Raw genomic sequence first — 25,732 nt, 5'->3', positions numbered from 1 at the left:
TTATTTATTAAATAAATAAATAAATCACATCTAATAATCCAATATTTATTCAGCACCTTGCATTGTAGACAGTCCAAAGGACTGCTCAAGTGCTAGCAGCTGAAAAATGATTAGCTCAGAGCCCAAGCATGAAAGATACTGATGGTTCTTGGGCTCAGATGCAGCAGCAGCAATTGCCAGGATGTGTAACTACAGCACATGGTGGTGCACTAGGTGATGCTCAGTCCTGCTGGCATGGTACCAATGTTGGTGTAGCCACCATAGTGCAGGTAGTGTAGAGCCATCCCAGCAAAGTAGAATCCTACCTACTTTGGGTGTACTGTGCAGGTTTTAATTCAAATAGCTGGCTTTAGAGGTTTGACACTAATTCTTGTATGATCTCTGAAGTTCAGACCTGTACTTAGTATACCTGTAGTAGAAATTAAAATAACTGTTAGAAAGATTTCTAAAAGAAACAGTTTGCCTCCCTTGTGGAAGAAGAAAGTGATGCACTGCTTTGTGTAAGTAGTAACATGCAATTGCTGTCTGTTAAGTAATACGAGGAATCGGTATTTAGAAACTTTCTTAAAATGCTGCTGGAAATCCCACGAGAATGTCTGATGATGCTTTTGATACATGTAAAGAATACAGATAAATGATGTTCTGAGTATTTTTTTCCCTTTCTGGTAAATAACAGTGCAGTTCCCAAAGACAAGGACAGGCAGTGCTTTAAACTCCGCCAAGGAATCGATAAGAAGATAGTGATTTATGTCCAACAGACAACTAATAAGGAGCTTGCCATTGAGAGGTAATCATATAAATTAAAAAAGTATATATATCTTTATTTGATGTCTTGTGCTCTTTCTTCCGAGGCAGCAGTTTAATAACGTTTTATGAATACTCTGTTTATGTAACTTAATTCCATGCCTGTGAGTTGAGTGAAGCTGTGCAGAAGATGTGGTTGGTTTGTTCAGCATGTGTGTAATGGGGACACAATGCAGGCAGAGTGAATTCTTGCACAGATCTGCTTGTTTAGCCAGTGGTCATATCTCCTCTAACCTGTTCAAAAACATTCCTTTCTTCTTGGTTGCATCTGAGAATATGTCTTGTACATATGCTTTGAATCTGCTGTGGTCTGGAATTCTAGAATATGAAGCACCTTTGTAGGGAAGAGGAGAGTTCAGATTTCAAATCTTTCACTTCGTGGAAATGAAGAGGCAGTTTTTGATGACTGATAGAGTTTAGTGTTTTTTGTAATACAGAGAAAAGATGCAGCTTCTGCCAAACTTTGCAGTCTGACAAAAAGCAGGAACTTCAGGAAGTGTGGTCAACCAGAAGATGAAGTGCAATATAACTCAGTGAGTGGTATTTATGCAAAGTAAAACCATAGAAGACAGTTCCTTGCACTTCATGTGGAATTTCCTGATTCTTATCAGTATCAAAGGTGAAATTCTATGCAAACATGTCTCATACCCACCAACCAACCAAGAAAAAACGAAAAGAGAAGAAAAGAGGCACTGTTGTCCTACCTGCAGAATAGGGAGCCTTGTTAGGAGATTGTTTGACACGCAGTTGTCTTTGAAAACAAAAATAATTGAACTGTACGGGCCACTGTAGGCAGGATAAAATGGTAATGTAAATATTCTTGTGAAATTTTGCTTGACATTTTTAACATTGGCTTGACATTGTTTTGGTTGACGTGCTTGATACTGGGCTCAAATGTCAAGAATTGTTGACATTTCTTACTGCATTCATGGGCTGCTTGTGGTGTGTGATGGAATATGTACACAATGAATGCTTATGACTTGTTTATAAGTAGTAATTTTTGCAGATTGATTTCTTTTGCCTGACTTTTCAGATGTTTTGGCCTCCTCCTGAGCCGTGGGAAAGATGTTCGGAGTGGTGACATGCACCTTCTAGATTTGGTAAGGGTCTTTTATTAAAATAATCTAGTAACTAATTGCTTATGATCTCAGGGTAGACAGAAAAGATTTAGATGCTTAGGCTTGCTTGCTGTGGGTTGTTGCTGTGCACCATACTCTTGAGTGTTGCCCTGGAAAATTGGGTTGAGTTGTTAATTCTGTTTTTATTTTCAGAGGTGATCTCTGTTATAGGATCATGCAAAATGAACTTCACGTGCCCTTTTCTCACCTTTGCTGGAGCTGTTTTATGTAGCTGAAGCTCTTGTAGTATAGAAGTTGCTTTAATTTAAATAAAGATTCATAAGCTTCCTTGTTTCCAGGAGTCGATGGGTAAAAGTTCTGATGGGAAATCATACGTGATCACTGGTAGCTGGAATCAAAAATCTCCACACTTCCAGTTTGTAAATGAAGAAACACCGAAAGGTATGAACCTGGACAGATTTTATCCTTGGTCAAGGTAGATAATTTATACGGGGAGCATTGGATCAGTTCTCCTTTCTTTAAGGTGCATCTTGCACAGACTTTCTTCATAATATGGGATATAATCTCAGAAACAAAACAAGTATAGAAGTCCTACGCTTAGGAATAATACCTTCTAGGAGCTGCACAGCTGTGGGGACAAGGTGCAGCCTCATTGTGCTCTGTTAGAGTTTAAGAATCCCATTGGGAATTGCACTGAATGGACTGCTGCAGGCTGCCTCTTCACTTAGTTTCGGTGATCAGTTCAGATTTTTCTGCTTCCAAGTTTTTAATACAAAAAGGAAAAGGATTTTGTACCTGTGATAACAACAATGAAATAGTCCAACTGTAATCTGGAAGTAACTGATGCTGCATTGCTCTGTGGAGTTCTGAAACAGATCTGTCTTTACTTCTGTTAAGATGTCAGCTAACTGATCATCCCTGCAATGTATTGTCACAGTTAGCTTCAAAGGTTGGGAAACTGCATGGGAATTGACTGAGCAAAGTCCTAAAGGTCAGGTGCTGGGTACAGTCTGCTGCTACATTTGACTCCTTTTGGAGAATCGTAGTATGTAGTCAATGCTCTGAATTCACACAGCTGAGGGGGTCTTAACTGCTGGTTAGTGAGGTAAGACTTGAGGTTTTTTTGTAGGTAACTTCTAAAAATGCATAAAATATTACTTAGCTAGGTGATAGATCTGCACTGTGGGGTATTTCTCTTATTGTTGCTTGGGGTTTCTCTCTAGATAAAGTACTGTTCATGACTACTGCTGTGGACTTGGTGATAACTGAGGTTCAGGAACCCGTTCGATTCATTCTGGAGACTAAAGTCAGAGTGTGTTCACCTAATGAGAGATTGTTCTGGCCCTTCAGCAAACGTAGCTCTACTGAAAATTTTTTCCTGAAATTAAAACAGGTAACACTTCTTTCTTTTGCTTTTCTTTCACCTGCAGTTAATTTTGATTTGGCAGGGTTGTTTTTCAAAGGTAATCGTGACATGTTTGACCATACCCAGAGGTAGGCTTGTGATGTAATGCAGAATAAATGCACGTATGCTGAGGGTAAAGAAAATTGTAGTTGCTTTTCTCTGTCAGCCATTCAGAACTTCACTACAGTTGTTTCCCATAGGTTAAAATGGGATTTCACACATGCCCCTGGTTTCTGTAGGAGGAAAAAAATACAGGCAATCACAAATAAATCCCTAGAACTTGTTAAAAACTTTACTGCTTCCTCCAACTTACTTTTTTACCATATCTGCTTAAATGGAAAGAATTATGTCTGTCCGGAATACTTACAGTGACAATAGGAGGCAATAATTTAGTCTGAAAATAAGGCTGGGAAGTTGAAGGTCTGGGTTACTATAGAAATGATGAACGTGAAGGAGCTGCCTGCTTTAGAAATTACTGCTTGAATTGAAAGTCCTGGTTAAAGAAATGGAAAGATACAGAAGCAAACATCATTGTGGATGTATGTGATCTTTCAAGGTTTCATAATTCTGGTTACAGTTCGAAAAAGCAAGGTTATGTATTATTTTTGAAAGAAGATCTGAATGAGGTAGGATGCTTTTCTGTGGTGGCTTTTATTCCTCATTCACTTGTCTTCAAACACTAACGTATTGTGGCAATATTTCTTGGTAGTAACAAAGATGAGGTTTGCTAATGATTCTTTTTTGTGTCTCTCCTATCTTTTACTTAAAATATAAACGAACATTTCAGGAACTGTCCTAAATTTCCTTCAAAAATTCGTTGAGATAAGTCTGTTTGCTTAGGATATCTTTGAGGTGGAATATGGAGATGTGGAGCAGTTAAGGCTGCTGAGCTATAAATATTTTACTACCTCTAAGAGGCACCTTCTTGTCTTGGTGCTTTAAAGGAAGTTTATCTTACCGAGCTAATTCTGTATCTTTTGTCTTACTCAATTCACAGGCATTGTGACTTATCTCATCTAATTCTTTTCTTTCCAAAGCACTGTCAGACTGTCCAACTTCCAGTGTTTACTAATGGAAGATTATCAGAATTCATAGTGGAAGCAGCAAATATAGAATGTACTGCCTGATAAGCCTGGAAGGGAAACCTGTTTCTATGGAGCTGTGATTAGCCTATTAAAAATACAGCTGTGTAGAGTTGGCTTATCTTACTTTGGCAGTGTTTCTTTATTCGGAAATGGTGAAAGCAGAGACATTTTCTCAGATTACATTTAGTGATTTAGTAATTTTTAGCTTTGATTCATTTCTCCTCATTTTAAATACTCCAAAGAATAAAACTGAGCATTGGGAGCTTACTGTAGAGTATGATTTTAAATTTTGTTTCTCTCTTTTCTTCATCCTTCCTTTTCTGTTCCCTATTTTTATTGCTTTATGAAAAAAAAAAAATCAAAATTCTTGGACTGCATTAAAATTTGGGAAACATTTCACAAGGGAAAAACTTCTTTCTATAGCAAAGAGAGGTGTGAAAGTATTGAAAATTAAGGAGGGAACAGAACCACATAATAAACTTTGGAACCCAACAACTGGTGTGCATGTGTTCTCTCGGCAGCGCATGCGCAGAGAGCTGACTTGGAAACGTTGCTGAAGACAGTTGACATGGTGGGAAAGTTAAATTAGAATTTCTCCTCTCTCCAGAAGATTGGAGAAATTTGACTTCTTTTGAAAGGTCTGAGACGTGACATTAGGGTGGAAGCGTTTGCAGGCCTGTGTGATGCGTGCAGTGTTCAGCAGGGGCTGGAGGTCATTCGCTGCAGAATGCGAGTAAAAATGTTTCTTTCTCTGCAGTTGTGTTCCGAAAAGAAGTACAACCTGTACGAAGTAACCTGGAGATCTTAGAGCTTTTTGTGGTATTATTTTTTCCCATAGATAAAGCAAAAGGACAGAAAGAATAACTCAGACACATTATATGAAGTTGTGTGTCTAGAAAGTGAATCGGAGAGGGAGAGAAGAAAAACCACAGCGAGCCCCTCTCTTCGCCTGCCCCAGTCGGGGTCGCAGGGCTCGATGATTCCTTCCCCTCCAGAGGATGATGAAGAAGAAGGTAAGACACAGATTGTGTGCTTTAAATTCTTCAGCAAATGAAAACCAAAAAAACCCAAAAAGAAACCAAAAAACCCCGTAGTTGATAAATCTTAGTTATGAAACATGTTGAATTCATTCCAGTCAGAATTTGGCCTACTGCTCATGGTCTTTCGGTTTTTGTTTTATTGTTTCTTTGGTTCTAAATCTTGCTTTAATGCTGTGAGTATTCAGTAACCAGTACCCCTGCATTCCTGGATCAGCCTCTCCCTTGTCTGACACTTCTGTGGTTTGTCTGTGCTGTGCTCTGCCCAGGCCTCACAAAATCTTCAGTGTGGTATATTTGGAACAATGTGAAAAGAGGCTGCTAAAAATTTGGGATTATCATGCAGCTTCTGCCCCTCCCTGAGCAGCTGTGAAAAGACTTGAGAGTGCAAATGAGAAGCTGGTATTTGAAAATGTAAGCAAGCAGTGTGTTTTAGTGAAGAGGAAAGTGTAGACATCTGCAATACATAAAACTATACCAGGACTTGTCTGAACCTTAATGCATTTTCAATCTCTCTCTCTTTTTTTTTTTTTTTTTAAAAAAATCTCTTGAGCTAAAATATGGGCTCTGAGCATCTGGCCTTACAGCTTTGAGCTGAATATAGATGACTTGAGTTTCTGCTTCTTCTGCTGACATTTAATGTGACCTTGAGTGGATTGTTTCACTTCTGTGCCTTACTGTACCTTTATTTAAAAGGCCAACAAAAAACAGATTACTTTCAAATTGAATTCTTTTGCAAAATGTTGTTCGTAAAAAAATTCTCCCAGCCTTTGCTGTCTAGGAACATACACACATATGTGCATATACATATATATACATACGTGTGTGTGTGTGTGAGGTTTTGTTGTTGTTTACAGTAGATGTAAACTCTTGCATTGCTGATGGTTTCAAGTATCAGTTAAGATAGTATTTTTTAATTTTTTAATTTCAGTAATCTATGCTGTTTCATCAATAATGCAAAGGCAATGTTGACTGCTGTATCAATGAAGCGTATTTTTGTACGCGATGCCTGTTGTGGGCACTTAAAGATATCTGACAGTACAGAAGCTTAGTACTGGTTTAAACAAAAGTTGTGTGATTGTGCTCATCTAAGCCCTTCCTGCTCAGCTCTCCCTCAGCTGAAAGTCTGATTCAGAAAGTTTAGTTTAAGTCAGAGATTGCATCAGAAAATACTGAGCTCCAAAGGAGAAGCGCAAAACAAAGTAAAATACTTTGTGGACGTTCATGGATGCTAACAATGTGACAAGCCTGCAGTGGTCAGTAGAACCTCATGGCTTCTTTTGTCTTTTCAGCTTGTATAGTGCTTTAGCTTTTTAGACAGGGAAACTTGTGCTCTTTGAGAATTTTTATGAGTTTCCAAAAGTTTGGGATATGATTACTAAGGTCTCTAGTCTTGCCTCAGTGGAAATCCAGCTAGATAGGTTGACCAGAGCCTTGTCCTGTTGTTCCTCACATCATCCAGTGATGCAGCACAGAGCCTCTCTGGCTCTTTATGTCAGAGCTAGGCCATTTTCATGGAGATTTTTTTTTTCTCTGTACTGGTAGCCAGAATTTCACATGTTGCAGCTTGTCTTCTGCATCTTATCACATCTCTGTGCAGCTCTGAGAAGAGACTGCTTCTGGCTCTTCTGTGTTAAGCACACAAACAGTGCATCCACAAATGAGGAATTTCTCTTGCCACGAGCTAATGCAGTTGTAAAGCAGTGTTTGTATGTGCTGTGGTAGGGTAATGTCTGTTGATCTCATAGCATCCCCTCTATTCTGTTGGCAGACAATGATGAACCTCTCTTGAGTGGTTCTGGAGATGTTTCCAAGGAGTGTGCAGAAAAAATTCTGGAGACGTGGGGAGAGTTGCTGTCCAAATGGTGAGTGGCAAAATTGCATTCTGAAAATAAACATTCTGAATGCTCTCAGTCTGTTTGCTCCTTCTGTCTGGATTTTTTCTTATTTCCAGAAGCGAGCTGAAATTAGTTTGGGTTTAGTCTTCTTTCATCCCCATAACACCCTGTATTCTCTGGCTTTGGATTTCTTCAGGGAATATTTTTAAGTATTTTCAGTTTTGAGTATGTATTTAAATACAGCATAGAAATTCTTTTATGCTGCTTCCTTAGGTGATTGTCTCTGAAAATGAGTGTTACATATATGTAAACTTCACTGCAGTTTTGTTACAGAAAAATCTAAGCTAAGTAATAAAAGAAGAGGTGCATTTTCTTGTCTTTATTTGCATAGATCTCTTCCATTCCTCTTTGTAATTCTGATTTATTTCACAGCCATTTTTCCCTGCAGCTGTCATATCTTAGTAACCGCAGCTTAAGAACATGGGAGATTTGTACTTGGATAGCAAAGATGCTTTTCCTCCCTTCTCTGAAGGAAGATGGCTCTAGAGCCTGCCAAGAGGGAAGTACATGAGTTCTATATTTTTTTTCCCTACAAAATGCCAATTTATAAAATGAGCGTCTCTTGACAGTCAAGCTGCTAATGCAACACCTGTTTTCCGTTACTGAAGGTTCCTTTAGTCACCCACCTCCAAGTAGCCTGAGTGATTTTAAGAAACTGGTGTTAATTATTGAAGAATTCAGGGTGTTTTTTTTACTTTTTGCAAAGAGAGACGACAAGCACAACATCATATTGAGCTCAAATGTGCCATGTTTCAGCTCTTGCTTTAGTTGTTGCCTTCTGCTACTTAACATAATTGAAGAGCAGGATGAGAGCTGTACAGCAACCAAGGGTCTGACAAAGGGCACTGGATCTAAGGAGTAGGACAGCAGATTAGATGGAGTCTAATGCACTTTAGCAGAGGGGAAGCACTGATGTGACCTCTTAGCCAGGTCTCATCAGTCTTTGAATTAAGGTTATCACAGCTTAGTATTATTTCTTCTGTGCTTGCTTGGTGCTCATTTAGACAGCAGCTGGTTTGTTTTTGCACTACTATGTTGGACTTGGTTGATAGGAATGGGTGCAACAGAAATGGACACTCCATAAGAAGGCGGTGGCTGCACTAAGGTCGTTTTTTTTCTTCCCTCTCCTGGACTTACAGAAGCTCCATTAACAGCTGAGCTGTGTTCATTTGTTGCTATAAGAAAGTTTCAGCATGAGTTTTTTGTAATTCTTCTGAGGGTTGAAAGATAATTAAGCTACCTGACTCCAATTGAAAATGTTTTGGCAGCTCTAAGAGGATATGAAGTGCTTCTTTGCTAATGCTGGCAACAGCAGCTTTAATGTGTGTTAAAGGGCTTTCCTTCTTAACTAACAATGAGTATTTGGAAATAATGATCCTTGAGCTTTTAACATAAGAGGATTGAAAATCATAAAAATCAGAGTTCAGGTAACTTCATGCTAGGTTTTTAGAATCCTGTAATGAGATTTATACAGCAATTAAATGTGTGCTGGTATTTTGTGATTTCTTATTAACGTTTGGCTCCTGCTTTATAACTGGTGAGTCACAATTTTTTCATCTCAAGATAGTTTTGAAAAATGCAATAATGTATGGCCACAGCCTTAAAGTTCATGGCTGTATTCATTAGAATTACTGTTGTACTCAGGTCTAAAGCCTTGATTTAATAGGCCTTTACTGACCAGTCTTTGATTTTAGTATTGTGTATGGTGAGTATTTTCTATAAACATGTAAACGTGATATGTAAGTTTATAGTAATGGATGTATGTAGATGTAAGTGTAATTGTTGTGTAAACATTATCATAATTACTTTGTTTAAAGAAAACAAAATGAAGGAGGATGCAATGTCTGTAGCCCCTGTGTGATACAAACTGAGTTGAATGTCCAGCATGGCCCAGATGGCTGCAGGTCGTTGTGCTGGAAGTGGAGGAGGGCAATAAGGATTCCCAGACTGTGTAAAATTTTCTTTATGCCAGACTGTTAAGGCAGATTATTAAATACAGATTTGTTAAAGGAATGCAATCAATATAAATTAAGTTCAGCATTTGCCTTTATTTATCAGTGCTCTTAATCATTTTACATCTGTTGTTGTTGTTTTTTGGTGTTTGTTTTTTTTTTGTAACTGCAGAAAAATGATAATTCCTTTGATTTAAGGGCTCTGGATTTTGGGTATTTAATGTATGAGCCACAAATGGATTCTTGAGCTTAACTTTCTGTGACTGCATAAATTAAGTTCAGTTTTTACAACTTGAGTGCTGTAATTTATGAGCTGTCAACCAGTCCCACTTGAAAAAAAGGGAACTGTTTAGTTGGGAATAGCTTGTGTAACAGTGGCAGCTCTTGAAATGTCTGGGTGTAGTTTGAAAACCCTGCGTGGTTTTGTGGTAGTTCTGCTACAACAGGGATCCATGGTTACCCGTCCAGTGTGGTGGAAGGAGCAGAGAGCGCTGTTTGCTTCTGCAAAGCGTTCCATTTTTTGGTGTGATTTGAGTTTGGACTTTTACAAATGCGGCACCTGTCCCCCAGTTCTAGTTTTTGCTGTGAGCTTTTGGTCTGTTGAGTGTTTTATAATGTATGCTTTTATTATATTTAAATTTCTTAGGAATCAAGAAAATAGTTTGCAAAGTTCTCCAAATCTGTTTTTGCATTAAGTTCTCGCTTTGTTAAGAATTTCACTTATTCTTGACAACTTGTGGAGCATCTTCATGTTCCTGTCATCTGGCAGGAGGTGCTGCACATCACTTGTTCACCTGCTTGTTTATTTCTGCATGGATAATCGTAACAAAGCCTTCCCTTACACCAGGCACCTCAATTTGAGCGTGAGGCCAAAGACACTGTCAGCACTGGTGAGAAGTGGTGTCCCTGAGGCCCTGAGAGGAGAGGTCTGGCAGCTGCTGGCAGGGTGTCACAACAACGATCACCTGGTGGAGAAGTACCGAATCCTCATCACAAAGGTAGAATGCTTTGTTCCATTTCCCTCCCTCTGGCGTGTTAATGTAAGGAAATAGAGAAACTCCCAGGTATGTAACCTCTTGCTTAAAGGCTGGTGTGTTGTCTGAATGTGGTGTGTCAACCAGTGAGGGCAATTCAGTCAGCAAAAAAAACCACCAACAACAAAAAACTACCATGCAATATTAGTTATTGCCGTATTTCTAGAGAGTTTTCGTAATCCTTGCTACACCCAGATGAGTTCTGAGTTAATTTGTCAGAAATTAATATTGTGTTAATTGCATTCCTAAGTGACAGATTCAGGGAGCTCATTTCCTTTGCTTGTTTGGATTTCCTGGATGAAAGCTGAATTTTGTTGTGTTGTGTTATTAATGTTTATGCTGAAAATCCAGTGCTAGTTGAATTGCAGCTTTTTTTTTTCTGAGATAGAAAAGACAGCATGTTGTGCATTTTACACTAGAAGCAGTTTTTTAACTTCTCATCTTGAATGCTGACCTCAATAACATGGGAAAATAAAAAAAACCAAATCAGTTACAGCCATCATTGAGTGTTTCTGAAAGTTCCAAGGTGACAAAGAGGATGAGATATTTCTTCCTTATCGGAAAATCCATGTGCTGATTTGGTTTCAATCATTATCATTACAGATAAGTTCTATTTTACTATTTTTATCAAATGTGTGTCTCTAGAAGGACTGTGTTGAATTCCTTAATATTGCTACCTGCATAGTAGAACTGTAACTTGTGTTTATGGTGAATAAATCATATAGGTATTATGGAGGTTGAGTGCTCTTGCAAGGAGCATGTCGGAGCTACCCTTGCAGTGCTGTCACAACTGCTTTGTGACTGGATGATTGTGTCACTTTCCCCTCTGTTTCAATATTTCGGTGTCAGGATGGGAAAGGTGGTCGCAGTGGCGCAGTGGATGGCACATCGTGCAGCCATCTTTGTGACTGGAAACAAGAAAATTGTGTAACATCTGGGGTTTAAGTCTGTGAGACCTTTCTGCTCATTTACGCTGGGCAGACACGAAGGAGATAACCTGGATGTGATGTGCTGGAAGCACCTCTGGAGTCCAAGTGCAGGGGTTGGCTGACCAGTGCTGTGCCCTGCACAGGGGGTGGCTGCAGGTCGTTCAGCGTGTAAACTAATTAAGGAATTAAAGACAATGAGCACTCAACGACCATTGTCATGCCCTGCTGCCTTCACGTTTAGTGAGTAGTGCACTACCAACAGTAACCAAGTCTAGCAAGTGAACATGAATTCTGCTTTAGGATGGGAGTGCCTTATTAGACCACTGTTCTGGCTATTTGCCTCGTGACTTAAATATAAACTACGTGGAAATGGGCTGTGATTCTTTGTGTAGGGTGGGCAGAGAGGATTATGCTTTTAGAGCAGAATTATCTGTTTGGTGAATTCACACTGCAGTAGTGACTTTGTCAACCTGCAGACAATGGAGTGAGAAAAGGTTACCAAAAAGGTTATCCAGAAGGTTATCACTGGCTATGAGGACCTGAGCCAGGACTTGGAAAGATGATGTGTGCAGACCCATTGTGTGTAGTATCTGCTAACAGTGTGATGAAGCTGCACTACATCTTATCCTTATTTTTTTATTTTCAAGTCTTTAATACATTATTTGATAATTTTTAGTTCTAATGCAAATAATTATTCTTACTGCTCTGAAAACAGCTGCTCAGTTACAGTCAGTATGCACCGGTGGCAAGGTGCTTTATAATGCACTGCTTTGCTGGCCCCGTAATGCGCTGTCATGTTTTGCATGTCATTAATGCAGACTCCGCTCTAAGGAGAGTGCAGTTGTTTGTATTACCATGCACTGGAAATGGTGTGCTGAGGAAGGCTGCTGTGGTGTAGCGTTGAGGAGTTGATGTGAAACCTTTGCTCTTCAGTGCAAGCAGGAGATGCAGTGTGGCGCTCTGAGTGCTCATAATCTGGTGCCCCTTCTCTCTTAATGTTGACCTCTATTTCTGTAGCTGTATTTGATTTCTGCCAGACCGTTCGTGACCCCATGTGGCAGCACAGCCCCAAATTAATAAGGATCCGTGTTGACAGCTGCTTCAAAAGCATCTGGCTTCTTTCTGTGATTTTTTTGTTGTGAGCAGGGTGTTGGATGTGGTCTCTCCAGCATTTCTTGTGATGTTTGCCGCTTTCCTGTGGAACTGTGGCTTGTGGTGCTTGTAGAATTGTGTTTTTAGCTTTGTTTTGCAAATTAACTGCTGCGTGAATAATTTCTTGTTTACTGTAGAAGTGTGGGTACCCAGCAGTTGAAAGAGAAATGTCTTCCAATGGGTTTCCCCAGTGAAGGCTGTATCTAGTTCTCCCAGTAAATCTGATTTGTGCAAGAAGGTAAAAAACAACATTGAATCCACAGCTTAAGGTGTGCTGTGTGGAGCCTTCGTGACATTCTTTATCCTCTTTCATTCATTACCTGCTCCGTATTGTTTTGGTAAGCACTGGCTGGCTTTGGACTCTGTGCTTTTATTGTTACAGCAGTGTCTGAGTTGCACCACTGTGGTGCTTCCACAAATTACTTTTGAGAATTTGTACACCATCTGTGTGCAATAATGAAGCTTTTAGCAAACTCCAGATTGCCACGCTCATGATGGAGAGTGTGGCTGAAAGCCAGCCCAATGAATTGAGGTCACGTCCCCACTGGGGGCTGGAAGAAAACTCTAGGTGAGACGATCTTGACAATCCTTTGAGAGGCATCTGTTCCTGGTAGGACTTTGGCAGTCATGGTTATGGCTGTTGATCTTTGGGCTTTGGCCCCTGAATGGGAGGAGCAGAGAGAAGGGGACTCGCTGCGGGTGTCAGTGAGAACCTCAAGGAGAGATACTGAATGTTTTTAACAGTCAGAGATGGAAGGAGACATGGCTGAATGCAAGACCTATAAAGCTGGTCGCAGAGGTTAAAAATAAATCGTCATCACAGCAAAATAGACAATGCCTACTTCTCAGACCAGATTTTTAGAGGATTAATACGTCTCCTGAATCTTTCAGATCAGTGGAGGTCTTGTGGTTTTCTTGCAGATAAATGCTTCATAATACCACAATTTTAAGAACCTGATATTTGGAATATTGAGGGAACAATAAGAAGTTTTGGGTGTAGGTCTGTGTGGGAGAACATAAGGTGAAAGGATTAAACAAACGAAAAAACCAACCCAAACATGAGCTGTTGTACCAGGTAAATACACTGTATTAAGAAGAATTCAACATGAGAGGGACATCTTGTGGTACAACTTAAAGTAAATAAATAAATACAGTGCAGAGGCAGAGCTGTCCTGGGCTGTCACCCTGGGTAACATTTCTGACAGGAGTTGATCGTGGTTCGAGTTGGGCTCCTTCCAGTTTTCCTGGAGCAGGGCACTTTCTCATTTTCCCCTTCTTTTGTCTCCATGAGCAGAGGATTGCAGTACACAAGTTCCGCCAAATACACCCTCAGTCTTGGTGCAAATTACACTAATATTTAATGAAGAAATTAAAATGTCAGTGCCATTATTTGAGTGAATGGGTTGCTTCACCAGAGGCATGCAGTACAGCAGTGTTCCAGCTGTGGGTGGCTAACATTTATTTTCTGTGAGTCGCAGTCAGGATTCCACGTGTTTAAGAGGAATCCGTGTAATTTTCTAGGAGTACAGAGGGCCACGATTGTGTATAATTAATTGAAATAAAGGTTAACTTACATCTGTGAAGCACAGTATGGAAGAAGTATGGCATAGGTTTGCTGTTGGTGCACCTGAACTTGCAGATCCCTTGTTGGATGAGTTTTGATCATGTGGTGATAAAAGTTTAATTATCTCTTATAAGCAGTTGGTCTCCCAAGAGTTCTCATTGTAATTTTGAGTTCTTGAATACCTTTTAATAGTCTCAGCTGAGGTTGTACTGCATCACTGGGAGAAACGCCTGGATGTTAGAAGTATTTTCAATGATTGGCACCCAGAATCCCGGCTCTCAGCTACCAAAAATACCCATTTTCACATCTCTTGGTTGGCTGCTTGTGCACTGGACCCCAGAGCTGCTCTGGTAGGGTTATATCCTGCTTGGTCACCTTTTTAGTTCAAATTCCAGCCTTCCCAGTGCTGCAGGTCAGCATTGAGAGTCAGTGTGAGCTCATGGTCGTGGCTTGGGTGCATGCAGTGAGCAGCTGTAGGTTGGCCTGGACACGGAGCAGAGCTGTTACCCTGTGCTGAGGGAACAACAGGCTGTCAGCTAAAGGAAAACATTCTCTTACTAAGAAATGCCTGTTGGCAATGTAGGAGTTAAGCCTGGGCTACTAATAAAAATAAAACATGGAGGACGTTTTGATTTAGAGGAACATCTTTTGTTTTGAAATTTGAGCAACCAGACGTTGTTCTGGGCAGTCTCAGGATTTCCAATACTACCTTATTTTTATATATCTGAGATATATTTAAAGTTCAATGTGTGCTGTTTTCCTAAGGATGTTTATAATGTGCCTATTCATGCCTAAGGAGCCAGAAATACTATGTGAATCAATTGGTATGTAAATCATTCTCTGCTTTGGAAAGATAGGAGATCATTTCTCCGGCAGTAATTCAATCATAGCTTGTTTTTTGTATAACCACAATACACTTGCCTAAATTTAATTCAAAGTTTATGTTTCCTAGCTACAGTTCTAGTACTTAATTTTCCATGGGTAGAAATGCCATAAATTATAACAGAAATGAAGGACAATGGCAAAGTGATCTTTTGGGGGAAAGGGGTGGAAAAGTAACATTTTTGGTTTCGGGATGCTGTAGGAGACAGAGTAAAAATCTGCCGAGTCATGGTGTTGTCCAGCCAAGGCTTTTGACCAGTAAAAACACACTGCAAAATGGCTTTTCTGCCTACAGGTCAACTGAAATCCCAAGTGTTGCAATGTGATGGCTTTGATATTCGTTCCTGTGGCTGTAATTCCATTTCCATTGGGTATCCAACGGTGTGACAAAAGTTTAGCTTACATTAACCAAAACCTTGGGTTTCGGTAGGATTCAGTGTGGATTTGAGCTGGTACTGGTGACAGTGGAATGCTTTCATTTTGGACTCAGGTTGCCAAAGAGCCTCACCTTGCTCCACTGCTGGTCAGCTCAGCGAGCAGCTCTGGGCCCTGGGCTCAGATCGAGCCTCTGTCTGTCTCCAGGCTGTGCTTTGCAGCACGTTGAGTGGGTGAGATGCTCTCAGGTGTTATCCTGTCGTTGGGCAAATGAGATAGCAGCATCCCCTTAAGACATCCACGCCTTGGGTGCATAGGAGAGACATTTCTGGTCAAATATGTGTAGTGGGATTTGTTGCTGGTGTGACTCCTGTGCACCACTGCTCTCTGGCATGCCAGCAAGCTTTTTGTTTTGCAGAGCTGGTTTAGTTCGCGTTGGGTGCTGTCGGTGATAGTGACGCCTTTGCACTTTGTGTGCACGTACGCAGGAGGTGACTTTCCCTTCGGAGCAGCACCTGAATTACCAGTGAACTGCATCTCTCAGCTCGGATGCCCTTGGTTTCAGGTGTCTCCTAAGCAACACAAACTACGCGGGGAAAAGACGCCGTTTCCCCCCAGAGCTCCCACCGGGGCTCCTATAGAAAAGCCTTAAGTCCCGCTAGGCGCTCGCCCTCTCCTCCCTGCTCGGTCCGCGGCCACCCGCCCCGCTCAGGCGGTGGGCGGCAGGGCAGGGCACGGCGCGCCCGCAGGACCGGGCGGCAGCCGCCGCGCTGCAGGGACGCCTGCCTTCGCCGTCGGCTCCGAGGTCGCGCAGGGTGAGGCACCGCGGCGGTACGGGGGGAGGCGGCGGCGATCCCGTGGGGCTCGGCCCTTCCCGGGGCGGGGGCTGCGGGGGAGCCCGGCCGGGTCCCCGCCGGCGCCGCGCCCTCCCCCGCTCTCCTGCCCGCCTCCCTCCCCTTCCTCCCGCCGTCCCCTCCCCCGGCTCCGCAGCGCCGGGCAGAGCGGAGCCGCCGCGCTCGCTGGGGACGCGCGGGGCTTTTGTTCGCCGGCGGCAGGTGAGGGCCGGGCCGCGGCCGCGCGGAGCCCCGGGCCGGGCGGGGAGCGACGGGGCCGGAGGGACGCGATCCCGGCGGGGCGGGCGAACAAAGCGGCGCGCAAGATGGAGCCAGGAGAGCGGGGCTGCGCCCCCCGCCCCTCCGCGCATCTCTCCGCACGGGCGTCCGCGGGAGGCGCGGACCGGGAACCGCCGCTCGGTGGGCCCGGGGCGGGCGGCGGGGAGCGGCGGAGCGGGGCGTGGGGCCGGAGGCGGCGGGAGCGGGGCGGGGATGATGCCGTAAAATGCTTTCCCCTTCTCTTCTGTCAGCGTTCGGGAGGACTCCCATCCGCGCTCGAGGAAGGCTCCTTCTCCCTCTTCCCCGTCCCTCAGCCCTCCTGAGCGAGGCGGCCCACCCGGAGGGCTCTAATAGCCGCCCTGTGTCAGCGTGAAGTTGCTGACATGACTGCCGCCGGGTCCCCGCGCACCGGTAGCGGCGCGGAGCCGGGTTTAAAGGGGAATTGCGCCGCAGACAATGCACAGCAGTGGCAGCTGGAGCAGCCCTGGGGACCCGAGCTCCGGTTCTGACATTGCTGCACGCAGAGCCCCAGCCGCAATGACAGCAGCTGCCTGGGGCGGCTGCAGGCAGCAGGCAGGAGCATGAAGTAGAGATCACTGCAGTGCTCAAGATGAACTCCTCTTTGGTTGGCAACCAGAGTGGCCGGCCATTCTGTCTCCTGGCCATTAGCTATTTGGAGACCATCAATTTTTGCCTTCTGGAAGTGGTTATTATTGTGTTCCTCATGGTGCTGATTATTTCGGGCAACATTATTGTGATATTTGTCTTTCACTGTGCACCTCTGCTGAACCACCACACCACCAGTTACTTCATCCAGACTATGGCGTATGCTGACCTCCTGGTGGGCGTGAGCTGTCTGGTGCCTTCTTTGTCCCTGCTGCACTACCCAGTTGTTTTAAGCGAGTCTTTGGTTTGCCAAATCTTTGGTTATGTGGTATCGGTGCTGAAGAGTGTCTCCATGGCCTCTTTGGCATGCATCAGTATTGACAGGTACATTGCCATCACCAAACCGCTGACCTACAACACGCTGGTCACCCCGTGGAGACTGCGGATCTGCATCCTGGTCATTTGGCTGTACTCCTGCCTGGTCTTCTTACCCTCCTTTCACTGGGGAAAGCCTGGGTACCACGGGGACGTGTTTCAGTGGTGTGCCAATTCCTGGAACACCGATCCCTATTTCACTCTCTTCATCGTGGTGATGCTGTACGCCCCGGCAGCTTTCATTGTCTGCTTTACGTACTTCAACATCTTCCGCATCTGCCAGCAGCACACCAAGGAGATCAACGAGAGGAGGGTGCGCTTCAGCTCTCAGGATGGGGAGGCAGGGGAGGCACAGCCCTGCCCGGACAAGCGCTATGCCATGGTTCTTTTCCGTATCACCAGTGTCTTCTACATCCTCTGGTTGCCCTACATCATCTATTTTCTGCTGGAGAGCTCCAACGTCTACAGTAACCGCATTGCATCCTTCTTGACCACTTGGCTTGCCATTAGCAACAGTTTCTGCAACTGTGTCATTTACAGTCTCTCCAACAGTGTCTTTCAGAAGGGGCTGAAGCGTCTCTCGGGGGCGATTTGTGCCTCTTGTGCCAGACAGAGGGTAGCCAAGGACTCCTCTACCTCTAGGAGCAAAAGATCTTCCAATGGATGTCACGTTTAAGACACCTATCAGCTTGACTGGGAAGTGCAGGACAGCTCTGTAATTTGCAAAAAGTTAAATATGATTTTATGATGTCCAGATTTGCAAAAAGGTTTCTGAGAAATGCTGCTGACACAGAAGAATCAGGAGCACATATCATTGTGGTTTCACTTTAAAAAATTTATTGCTGTGGAGGCGGCTGTGGAGTTTCACCTCCATATTCGTTTTTAAGAATAAAGCTCTATCTTGACACTTACCTCTCCAGCTGGTGTGACTGAATGGAGTGGGTGTCTGAGAGCTTCAGCAAAATGTAGTCTTTCTTACAGTTCTGCTAGGTTCTTTTGAGATTCGTGCTTCACATGTAAATGATAGATCTGAAATGGAAATGTCATGGTGTATGGTATATTACAGGGATTTTTTAATATATGCCAAAGTATATTGACAAAATTTTTCAGCGTTGTAACAGAAGGGGCCAAACCTTGTTTTTCAGTGCTGCATAGACAGGACTTCCAGAACAGTGGGGAACAATGTAATGTTTTCTCATGAGCGTGGTCTCACGGAGCCGTGAGTGCAGCGCTCTGATCTGAGCCGTCCCCGGCCCCGTTCCTCTGGTTGGCCGTGTGTGCAGTCAGAGTACAGCGACTGCATTTTCCTGGTTGTTGTCAAGTAAGAAAAACTTGAATCAGACCACATCTAGCAGTTAAATAAAATGTGTTTTGATAAGCTAAGAGAAAAATACTTGTCATTTTATGATACCAGAATTGTGGCAGCCACTTGAGAATGATGCCAACATGTGAAAATTATTCTCCAAACAGTGGAGAAATGCCACATTTTTGTGTGGAAATTTTCTCAAGAACAACTTTAAAAATAACATGTTCTCCCCCCCCCCCCTTTCTTTAATCTAAATTCTTTTGATATTTTACATACTAGAACTTAGGGAGAAAGGAAAGAAAACAATTGTCTTCTAAACAGCTAAGGGAACTATGTTGTAAATTTAACTGTAGTATTTGAGTTATTCATAAGCGCACAGAGCTAAATCAGAGACATTTTTCTTTAGGCTTCCGGGGATTAATGATGGTTCGAATATAGCAGGAGCTAAAGCCTGTTGGCAAACACATATTTAACTGGTCAAACAATGTGCAGTATCTGAGAAACAGTTTCATTGACCACAGTTTTTCTCAGGCTTGCTTAAACAAAGTGTTTTTAGTATTGTGATGCTGTTAAGAATTCAGCACAGCCCTCAACTTGATTGGTTTTTCAAAAGAAAGTCTTTTTACTGGTGTTGTATTGGAATAGTAAAGCGTTTGTGAGCCGTGTCCCATAGCAGTGCATTACATCTGCATGGCCCTTTGCAGCCCTGGTGCTGCGTTGGGTGCTGTGACTTGGGGGAGTTGTGGTGGGTTTATGCTTGTCATATTGGGGAAAGAAAAAAAGAATAGGGAAAGTTAGTTTCAGAAATGTGTTTTAAACCTGGGGCAGTTCTCTTGGCCAGAGGAAGGACTGTGTGTATTTGTTCTCAGGTCTGCTGTTGTCGTTGAACAAGATGATCTCTGTTTTTTAGTGGTCCTGCAAGCACACTCGTTCACTCCTCTGTGCTCTGCGGGGAGCCCCAGTCCCTGGGTTCATGTGGTTTGCCCTGGGACAAAGCCATGTCGTGATCTGCTTTCAGTATTCATCCATACTCCGGGCTGGTCCAGATGAGCTTCCTTCTTAGTTTATCTGAAAGTTTAAGGCTATCCTCGTGCCCTCACAACATTGCTTGTTGTCTTTCATATTAAGACGTTGTCTAGGTCAAGGGCTTACACCATCATCCTTGCACAGACAGCAGAGAGGAGGATCGTTCTGCTAAGCTGTGTCCATCTGCAGTTTGGTCAGAGACACCTGGCTGTGCCAGGTAGCCTTGGCGGGTGGAGCAGAGCACAGTGGTGCAGTGAGTCATTGATAAATGGTGCATTAGCTCACAGCTGGCTAATTGCTCTCTAGTGTTTTGTAGGTGTCCTGGCACGGGAGGGCTTTAGGGAGCAGTTTAAGGGCTTTAGTCACTAATATCGGAGCATTCCTGTGTGGTATTTTTGGAGCAGCCTCTCAGGTAAATTCCCAGTAGCTTTTCTCTGACTCTTCACCTTAGCTGACATTTCCACAATGCAATCCAGCATTCAAAGCATTTGATTAAATTCAATAGAAGAAAAAAACCAATCTGCTAGGCTTAAAACCCTAAGTATGATCATTTCAGGTTAAAGTGGAAGCTGGAGGACAAATGTTTGGGTTTTTTTTTCCCTCCAAATTTTATGGCATGAATAAAAGGTTTAAGTAGGATTCTTCAGTGCTGGTTTTTGAGAATATGGATGTTTAGCATAAATTGCAAGGAGTTAACAATGGAGATGGAGATTTAACTTGAGTTGAAGCAGTTGCTGCTTAAGCTGTAAGCCTGGACTTGTACTTAGTGTAGTGGCTGGTACTGATTTAGATGGAAATTTGCAGCCATTGCTGCTTGCAACTGAACTTTAATGGTAATATTCATAACAGCTTGGCTTTTGTTCACTCACTCATCTCAATGTCTTCAGCTCAGGTGATTTCCATGAGGTGAAAGTCAGAATCTGGAAGTCTCTTCCAAGGTAAGAAGAGCAGAATTGCAGCGAGCTGAAGCATTCAGGTTTCATCCCGCATTTTCAGGCAGTTTCTAATACTGCATCAGTTGCCTGGTTCATTAGTCTGTATTTCTAGTTCTGTCCGTGTTCATTTATCTGTGTTTTAAATTTTAAGTTATATTTTCCCTGTCAGTTAAAGGCTGGTCAAGGTTTATAGGCGATGAAGGGGTTTAAATGTCCGTATTGTCTGACCCACTGTCTTCAGTGAAACTGCATGGAGGTGGTTCTTGGTCCCTGTGCCAACCGTGCAAGAAAGAATTTTGGAAAGTATTACCTTGTTTGCTCAGCAATCCATTTAACATCCGTGCTCACATAGTAAACGTGAGGCACAGTAGTTCTTTCCATCACCATATGTGCTATGAGTTGTTGGGCAGCAGGCTTTCCACTTGGATTGCTTTCATCACTGTACACATGAAACTAATCCTTCTTGGCCATATCTGTGTCAGTGTGTGCCTGGCCATTTAGAAATTGGTGCTAGGAGCACTGTATGTACACGCCACAATGGAGACAATGCAGAAATCAACTTATATCTTCATAAAAATTGTGTGTTGTGGTATGGTTTAATGAACTAACTTCGAGATTCCGTCTTATTTTTTATTAGAGTTCTGCCTCATTTTCACATCGAGCTGCTGCAAGGTCCAATGTATGGGGTAGAATTCACTAGTTTTTTTTAATGCCACAGAAGAAGATTTCTATACGCACAACTTCTCAGAACGTGAGCATTTGCTTCATTGAAAAAAATCGTACTGGAAGTCTGGGCTGTGGTGGCATTGTTGTTTCCCAAATAGGCTGGGAGAAAATCTGTGAATGATCATTTTAATAATTGTTAATGAAGTGACAGTATTTTTAAAACCAACAGTTATCTTTTGCGTGACGCAAACGTTTTGTTGTCATCTACTGTTCGTTTTTTATTAAATATTACTGGTTTCTGTGGTCTTTATGTGCTTTTGGAAGGGCTGTACTTGTATCTCAAGCTTCTTATCACTCAGAAATCTGTTTCTTTCAGTTGGAATTCTGACGTGGCTCTGTATCAGTGCCAAAGGGCAGTCGTGAATATTTGTCGTAAATCTTCTATAGGGAGGAAGCAGGGCCGAGGATTGAGGCACGGGGGATTCAGGAGCTGCAGGAAGGGTCTTTCTCAAAGCAGGAACTTGAATGAGAATTCCCACATTTTAGCCTTGCGCTGCATCTCTGAGGCATCGCTCCTTTCCCCTTCGCATAGAGGTTTTACGTGTAAGAAATCCTAAATTTCAGGAAAAAGTTGATTCCAAAGGATACGATGTGAAATGGAAATATTCAGTGTGAAAAATTGATGAGCAGCCTTCTGATATTTGTTGTGTTGTTAGCAGCTGTATTGAACCTTTGTTAGCTGGGAAGGCAAACTTATTTGCCCTTATTCCACATCTGGATTTGGAATTGGTTTAACTTGTATCCCTAACTCAGGTTGGTGCTTTAGAAAGTGTTTTTCTTAGGAACTAATATGTGAGCATGGGAGCCAACCTTTAGGTGTGACAAACAAAAGGCCCATTTTTTCCCAGTGGCTTTATTAATCTATTATATTTATAATTCAGTATGAGAAGGTGAAAGTTTTGAAGGTTTTATTTAATCGTTGTTTAAACAAATCTTTAGTGCTGCATGCTTGAAGCATCTGCTAAAATATTTGCCTGACCTGGTCCTTGTGTTGTTCCTAAGCTTAAAAACCCCTTTCTTCCCATCTCCCACGTTGCAGAATGCAGTGGCACATCCTTTCAGTGATACCATTCAAAATAAACTTGAACTGTACCTCGCCACCAATTCTGTCTGAAGCTGAGAAAGCACATTTGTAGCTGATGCAAGAGGTGTAAAGCCTCCACGGTGGGAGGAGGAATGGGCACTTCACAAACCCTGGGCTGTTCTGCTGAGGCTGCCAGGAAGGCAGAAGCTGGGCACGGTGGGGGAGGCCAGGTCCATTGGTTCTCCCCAGGAAAGCAGTGCTTCCTCCCTGTTCTGCAGGCTGTGTCTGTTCCCTGCTCATCTCTTTCCACTCTCTCCAGTCCCTCCTTTAGGATGGTGAGAGAGTTCCCTATCGTGGAAATAGTACATTTTACACTAGGAATGTTCTGACTTGAGGCCGGCATCTTAAAGCTTCGAGGTTGTCATTTCCCTTGCTGCCTATGCATTGCTGTCACCACTTTGAAAGATGTTTGAAAGCCAAGGCAAGCTAAAGTTATATACATAACAAGCTTTTGGAAGAGGAAAGCTTTTGAACGTTAAGATGTAGTATGCGTAGAAGCAGGTCATTGTGTTTAGAGAAAGAAACCGAAAGTTGCTGCCAGGGGAAATAAACAAAAGAAACCTGTGGGACAGCACTGCATGTGTGCACTTCTGGTATGATGTAAGCTGCAGTTGTGTCAACACAATGGAGTATTTAGTTTGGGTCACATCATTTAGAACACATTGTTGTAAAGATGGAGTTAACCTTTCTTGCAGAGCTGCAGTGCTCGGGTTCTGCCCATACTGGGAGCAGGGATTCTCCTGCTCTGTTGCCGCCTGGCTGCAGTGGTACAGCGTGGTGAGCTGCGTGGCCGAGCCTTGGTGTGGTACAGCTGGTGTAGCTGCTTTCTGCCTCTCCTGTGACTCGAGGTTATCTGGGTGTGAAATACTGTTAGGCAGAGAGCTGTGCTCGTGGTGCTGTGCTCCTTACTGACTTGTGCTGCTCTGCAGCTCTTGCTCCCATCGCCGTGTCACACAAAGCCCCGTCTGTCTGCTCTGGGTGTGCGTAGCGCTTGGCGCAAGGAAGTGTTTGCGGCTTTCACCTGTAAACTGTTTGCATCTCTTGAGCTTTGGCACTTAGTGAAAATGTTAACGTAAGCTTTATGTTCTTGCATCCTGACCCAAGTTGTTTATTTACAACCTGACTGCACTGGGACAGTCTGCACAGTCAGAGCTGATCCTCCACCTCGTGAATTTGCAGTTACTGAAACCGAGAGCCAGGAGTGATCCCCACCTGTGTGTTGGCCTGGAAGCAGATCCCAGCAGCGCGGCCTTGCGGGCAGTGGGCTCTGCGTGTGGCACCATGAGGGTGGTAGGTCTGGATTTGAAGCATTGGATTCTCAGGCGTCGCTGGAGACCCTTCGGTTCAAAAGTTACGCAGTTGAAGCAGCCCCTCCTAAAGATGAACTCAACAAGTCTTGCTGTGCATGTGTGTCATCCTTCACTGCTAGGGAACTCACGTGAGATGAGCAATCAAATACTTGATCAAAAAAAGGCATTCCTTCATCGTAAATTGGAAAAAAGCTCTTTTGGGATTTCAGCTGTAAGTGAATCCTTGAAAATCAGTAATTAGATTACTAAAGGGTGACGTTTTAATATGCTGGCAGGAGTACTGAGGGATTTGTCAGGGGAAAACAGCCAGACTTCGCACTGAAGTGGCGTAGGTATATTTACAGTGCTAGTGATAGTTGTGTGTGCGTGAAGACTTTGGACTATTTTAATATAGCATAAGGCTTTGAGCTTTAGCTGACTGAAGTTGCTCGTTTTATGAAGTTACATTAGTACAACACTGTGAAATATTTTAAATATTAGCGTTGCTGGGTATTAAGAGTGTTTCATAAAAACATTTTTAAAAACATTTTCTATGGATGCTGTCAAAGGAGTTGATGTTTAGCATACAAAGAAATAACTCCCTGAGGGCAGTGAGGTGTGGGTGTGTTCCTGATCAGCTCCGTTTTGGGGGGATTTGGTGTTTCTCGAGGATAAATTGTCATTAAAAGCTATAAAAGTAATGGTGCGGTTAATCCTGGGGCCGCAGGAAGCAGTGCTCCCTCCAGCCGTGCTTTGGAACTGCTTGAAGGGATTTGACATCACGTGTGTTGTGTTCACAGTGATGTCTTTGGAGGGGCTGTACAGCACGGTGTTTTGCAAGTTGCTATGCTGATAAATTTCGCTCCATATGTAACCTCTGAAATCAAGTTTCTATTGTAATTCTAGCATGTAAACACTAGATTCAGTTTTGTATTCCTTTAATGAATGCAACAGGATGGAAATGAGTTTGCGATTACTAATGATGAGCTTTCTTACTGTTCTTAATACTCGTGGGTATGTCTTTTCTTCAGGGAGTTCAGAATTGTATTAGTACCTTTTAAATTGTTTTTCCACGTGCTGTTTACAATTAAACTGCAAGCATGGGAGGCTATGCATGCATGTGCTTTTAGGTTGCTTTGCTGAACAAAATACAGTGGAGCTGCATCCTTTGAAGGTTGCTCTCTTGTCTGCACGTTCCACCTCTGTCTGCTCCTTCGCAGCCGTGGGGACAGCAGAAGCCACTGCTCTGATAATCTCAGTGTGTTCTGCAATGTCTGTTTGTCTGTTTGAGGGTTGCTGTGAGGAGTCGTATGGGGAGACAGTCCAGCTCTGTACACGAGCAGTGCCACGGCTGGTGCTTTTTCCTGAGTGTCATGGAAAGGCCAAGAATATACAAAATCACACATAGGGGTGTGTGTGTGTTTGTAGAAACTTAGTGCACCTTTCAATGCTGGAAATCGTTCTGTATTAAAAGATGAGCAAGAGGTGTGAGTGCGAAAGCCCTGCTATGAAGGACTGCAGGAAACAAATCCAACCGAAGCAGGTCAGAAAAGCAGACAGGTGAATTTGAGCCCTTCCAACCCTTCGGTCCCGTTGTGACGCAGTGCTGAGCACTGAGGTCTCGGCGCTCCTCATCTCTGCCTGGATTTTTCTGTGGGTATCTGGGAAGGGAGAGGAGGTGGAGATGGGAGTTTGGATGTTCGGGACAGCTGAGGAACAGTTATCATTGTGGCTCCAAAGATATGTATTTTGTGCCAACTCAGAGTTGTTGAAATGCGGGGCAGAGGGATCCTCCTCCCCCCTGTTCTCATAGGCGTTTCTGTAGCTGATTTTTTGGCTAAGGGCGATAATAGGAAAAAGTATAGTTGAGCCAAAACCTACAAGTGTTACTGATTTAAAATAACTCACATATTTTTAAATATTAAGTGAACTACGTTAAACTGAACTGTGTAAATACCTGATGCTGAATCTTTGCATAATTGTTTCCAAGAGGTATTTTTGCTATGAGGTATTAAAACTCAAAGAACTGCATTATTCCCTTTGAGATGATCTGTACTCTGGCTGTCATACATCTCTT

The 25,732-nt window shown here is 43.0% G+C and overlaps 2 protein-coding genes across 3 annotated transcripts in view; both read left to right on the top strand.

Moving 5' to 3' along the window:
- The window catches only part of RABGAP1 (RAB GTPase activating protein 1), a 60,586-nt gene that overhangs the window by 13,613 nt on the left and 21,241 nt on the right, over nucleotides 1–25,732 (top strand). For both annotated transcript variants that reach the window (XM_042878900.1, XM_042878901.1), the window contains exons 7-13: nucleotides 677–787; nucleotides 1,838–1,904; nucleotides 2,222–2,324; nucleotides 3,107–3,276; nucleotides 5,212–5,386; nucleotides 7,182–7,275; nucleotides 10,108–10,258. In XM_042878900.1, the coding sequence (XP_042734834.1) occupies nucleotides 677–787; nucleotides 1,838–1,904; nucleotides 2,222–2,324; nucleotides 3,107–3,276; nucleotides 5,212–5,386; nucleotides 7,182–7,275; nucleotides 10,108–10,258 (871 nt within the window). The remainder of the gene's footprint in view (nucleotides 1–676; nucleotides 788–1,837; nucleotides 1,905–2,221; nucleotides 2,325–3,106; nucleotides 3,277–5,211; nucleotides 5,387–7,181; nucleotides 7,276–10,107; nucleotides 10,259–25,732) is intronic.
- GPR21 (G protein-coupled receptor 21) lies at nucleotides 16,214–18,200 on the top strand. Its single transcript, XM_042878914.1, has 2 exons — nucleotides 16,214–16,251; nucleotides 16,560–18,200. The coding sequence occupies exon 2, from the start codon at nucleotides 16,919–16,921 to the stop codon at nucleotides 17,963–17,965; it is 1,047 nt and encodes a 348-aa protein (XP_042734848.1). The 5' UTR covers nucleotides 16,214–16,251; nucleotides 16,560–16,918; the 3' UTR covers nucleotides 17,966–18,200.

The sequence above is a fragment of the Lagopus leucura genome, unplaced genomic scaffold, assembly GCF_019238085.1.
Source record: "Lagopus leucura isolate 7727_CA_CO unplaced genomic scaffold, USGS_WTPT01 Super-Scaffold_100022, whole genome shotgun sequence".
In the NCBI taxonomy this organism is placed as follows: Eukaryota; Metazoa; Chordata; class Aves; order Galliformes; family Phasianidae; genus Lagopus; species Lagopus leucura.
The sequence above is the reverse complement of the archived record's forward strand: the minus strand, read 5'-3'. Positions and strand labels throughout refer to the sequence as shown.

Bases quoted from the DNA above. Each gene is read 5' to 3' on its own strand.
- GPR21 (XM_042878914.1), top strand. From the start codon at position 16,919: ATGAACTCCTCTTTGGTTGGCAACCAGAGTGGCCGGCCATTCTGTCTC.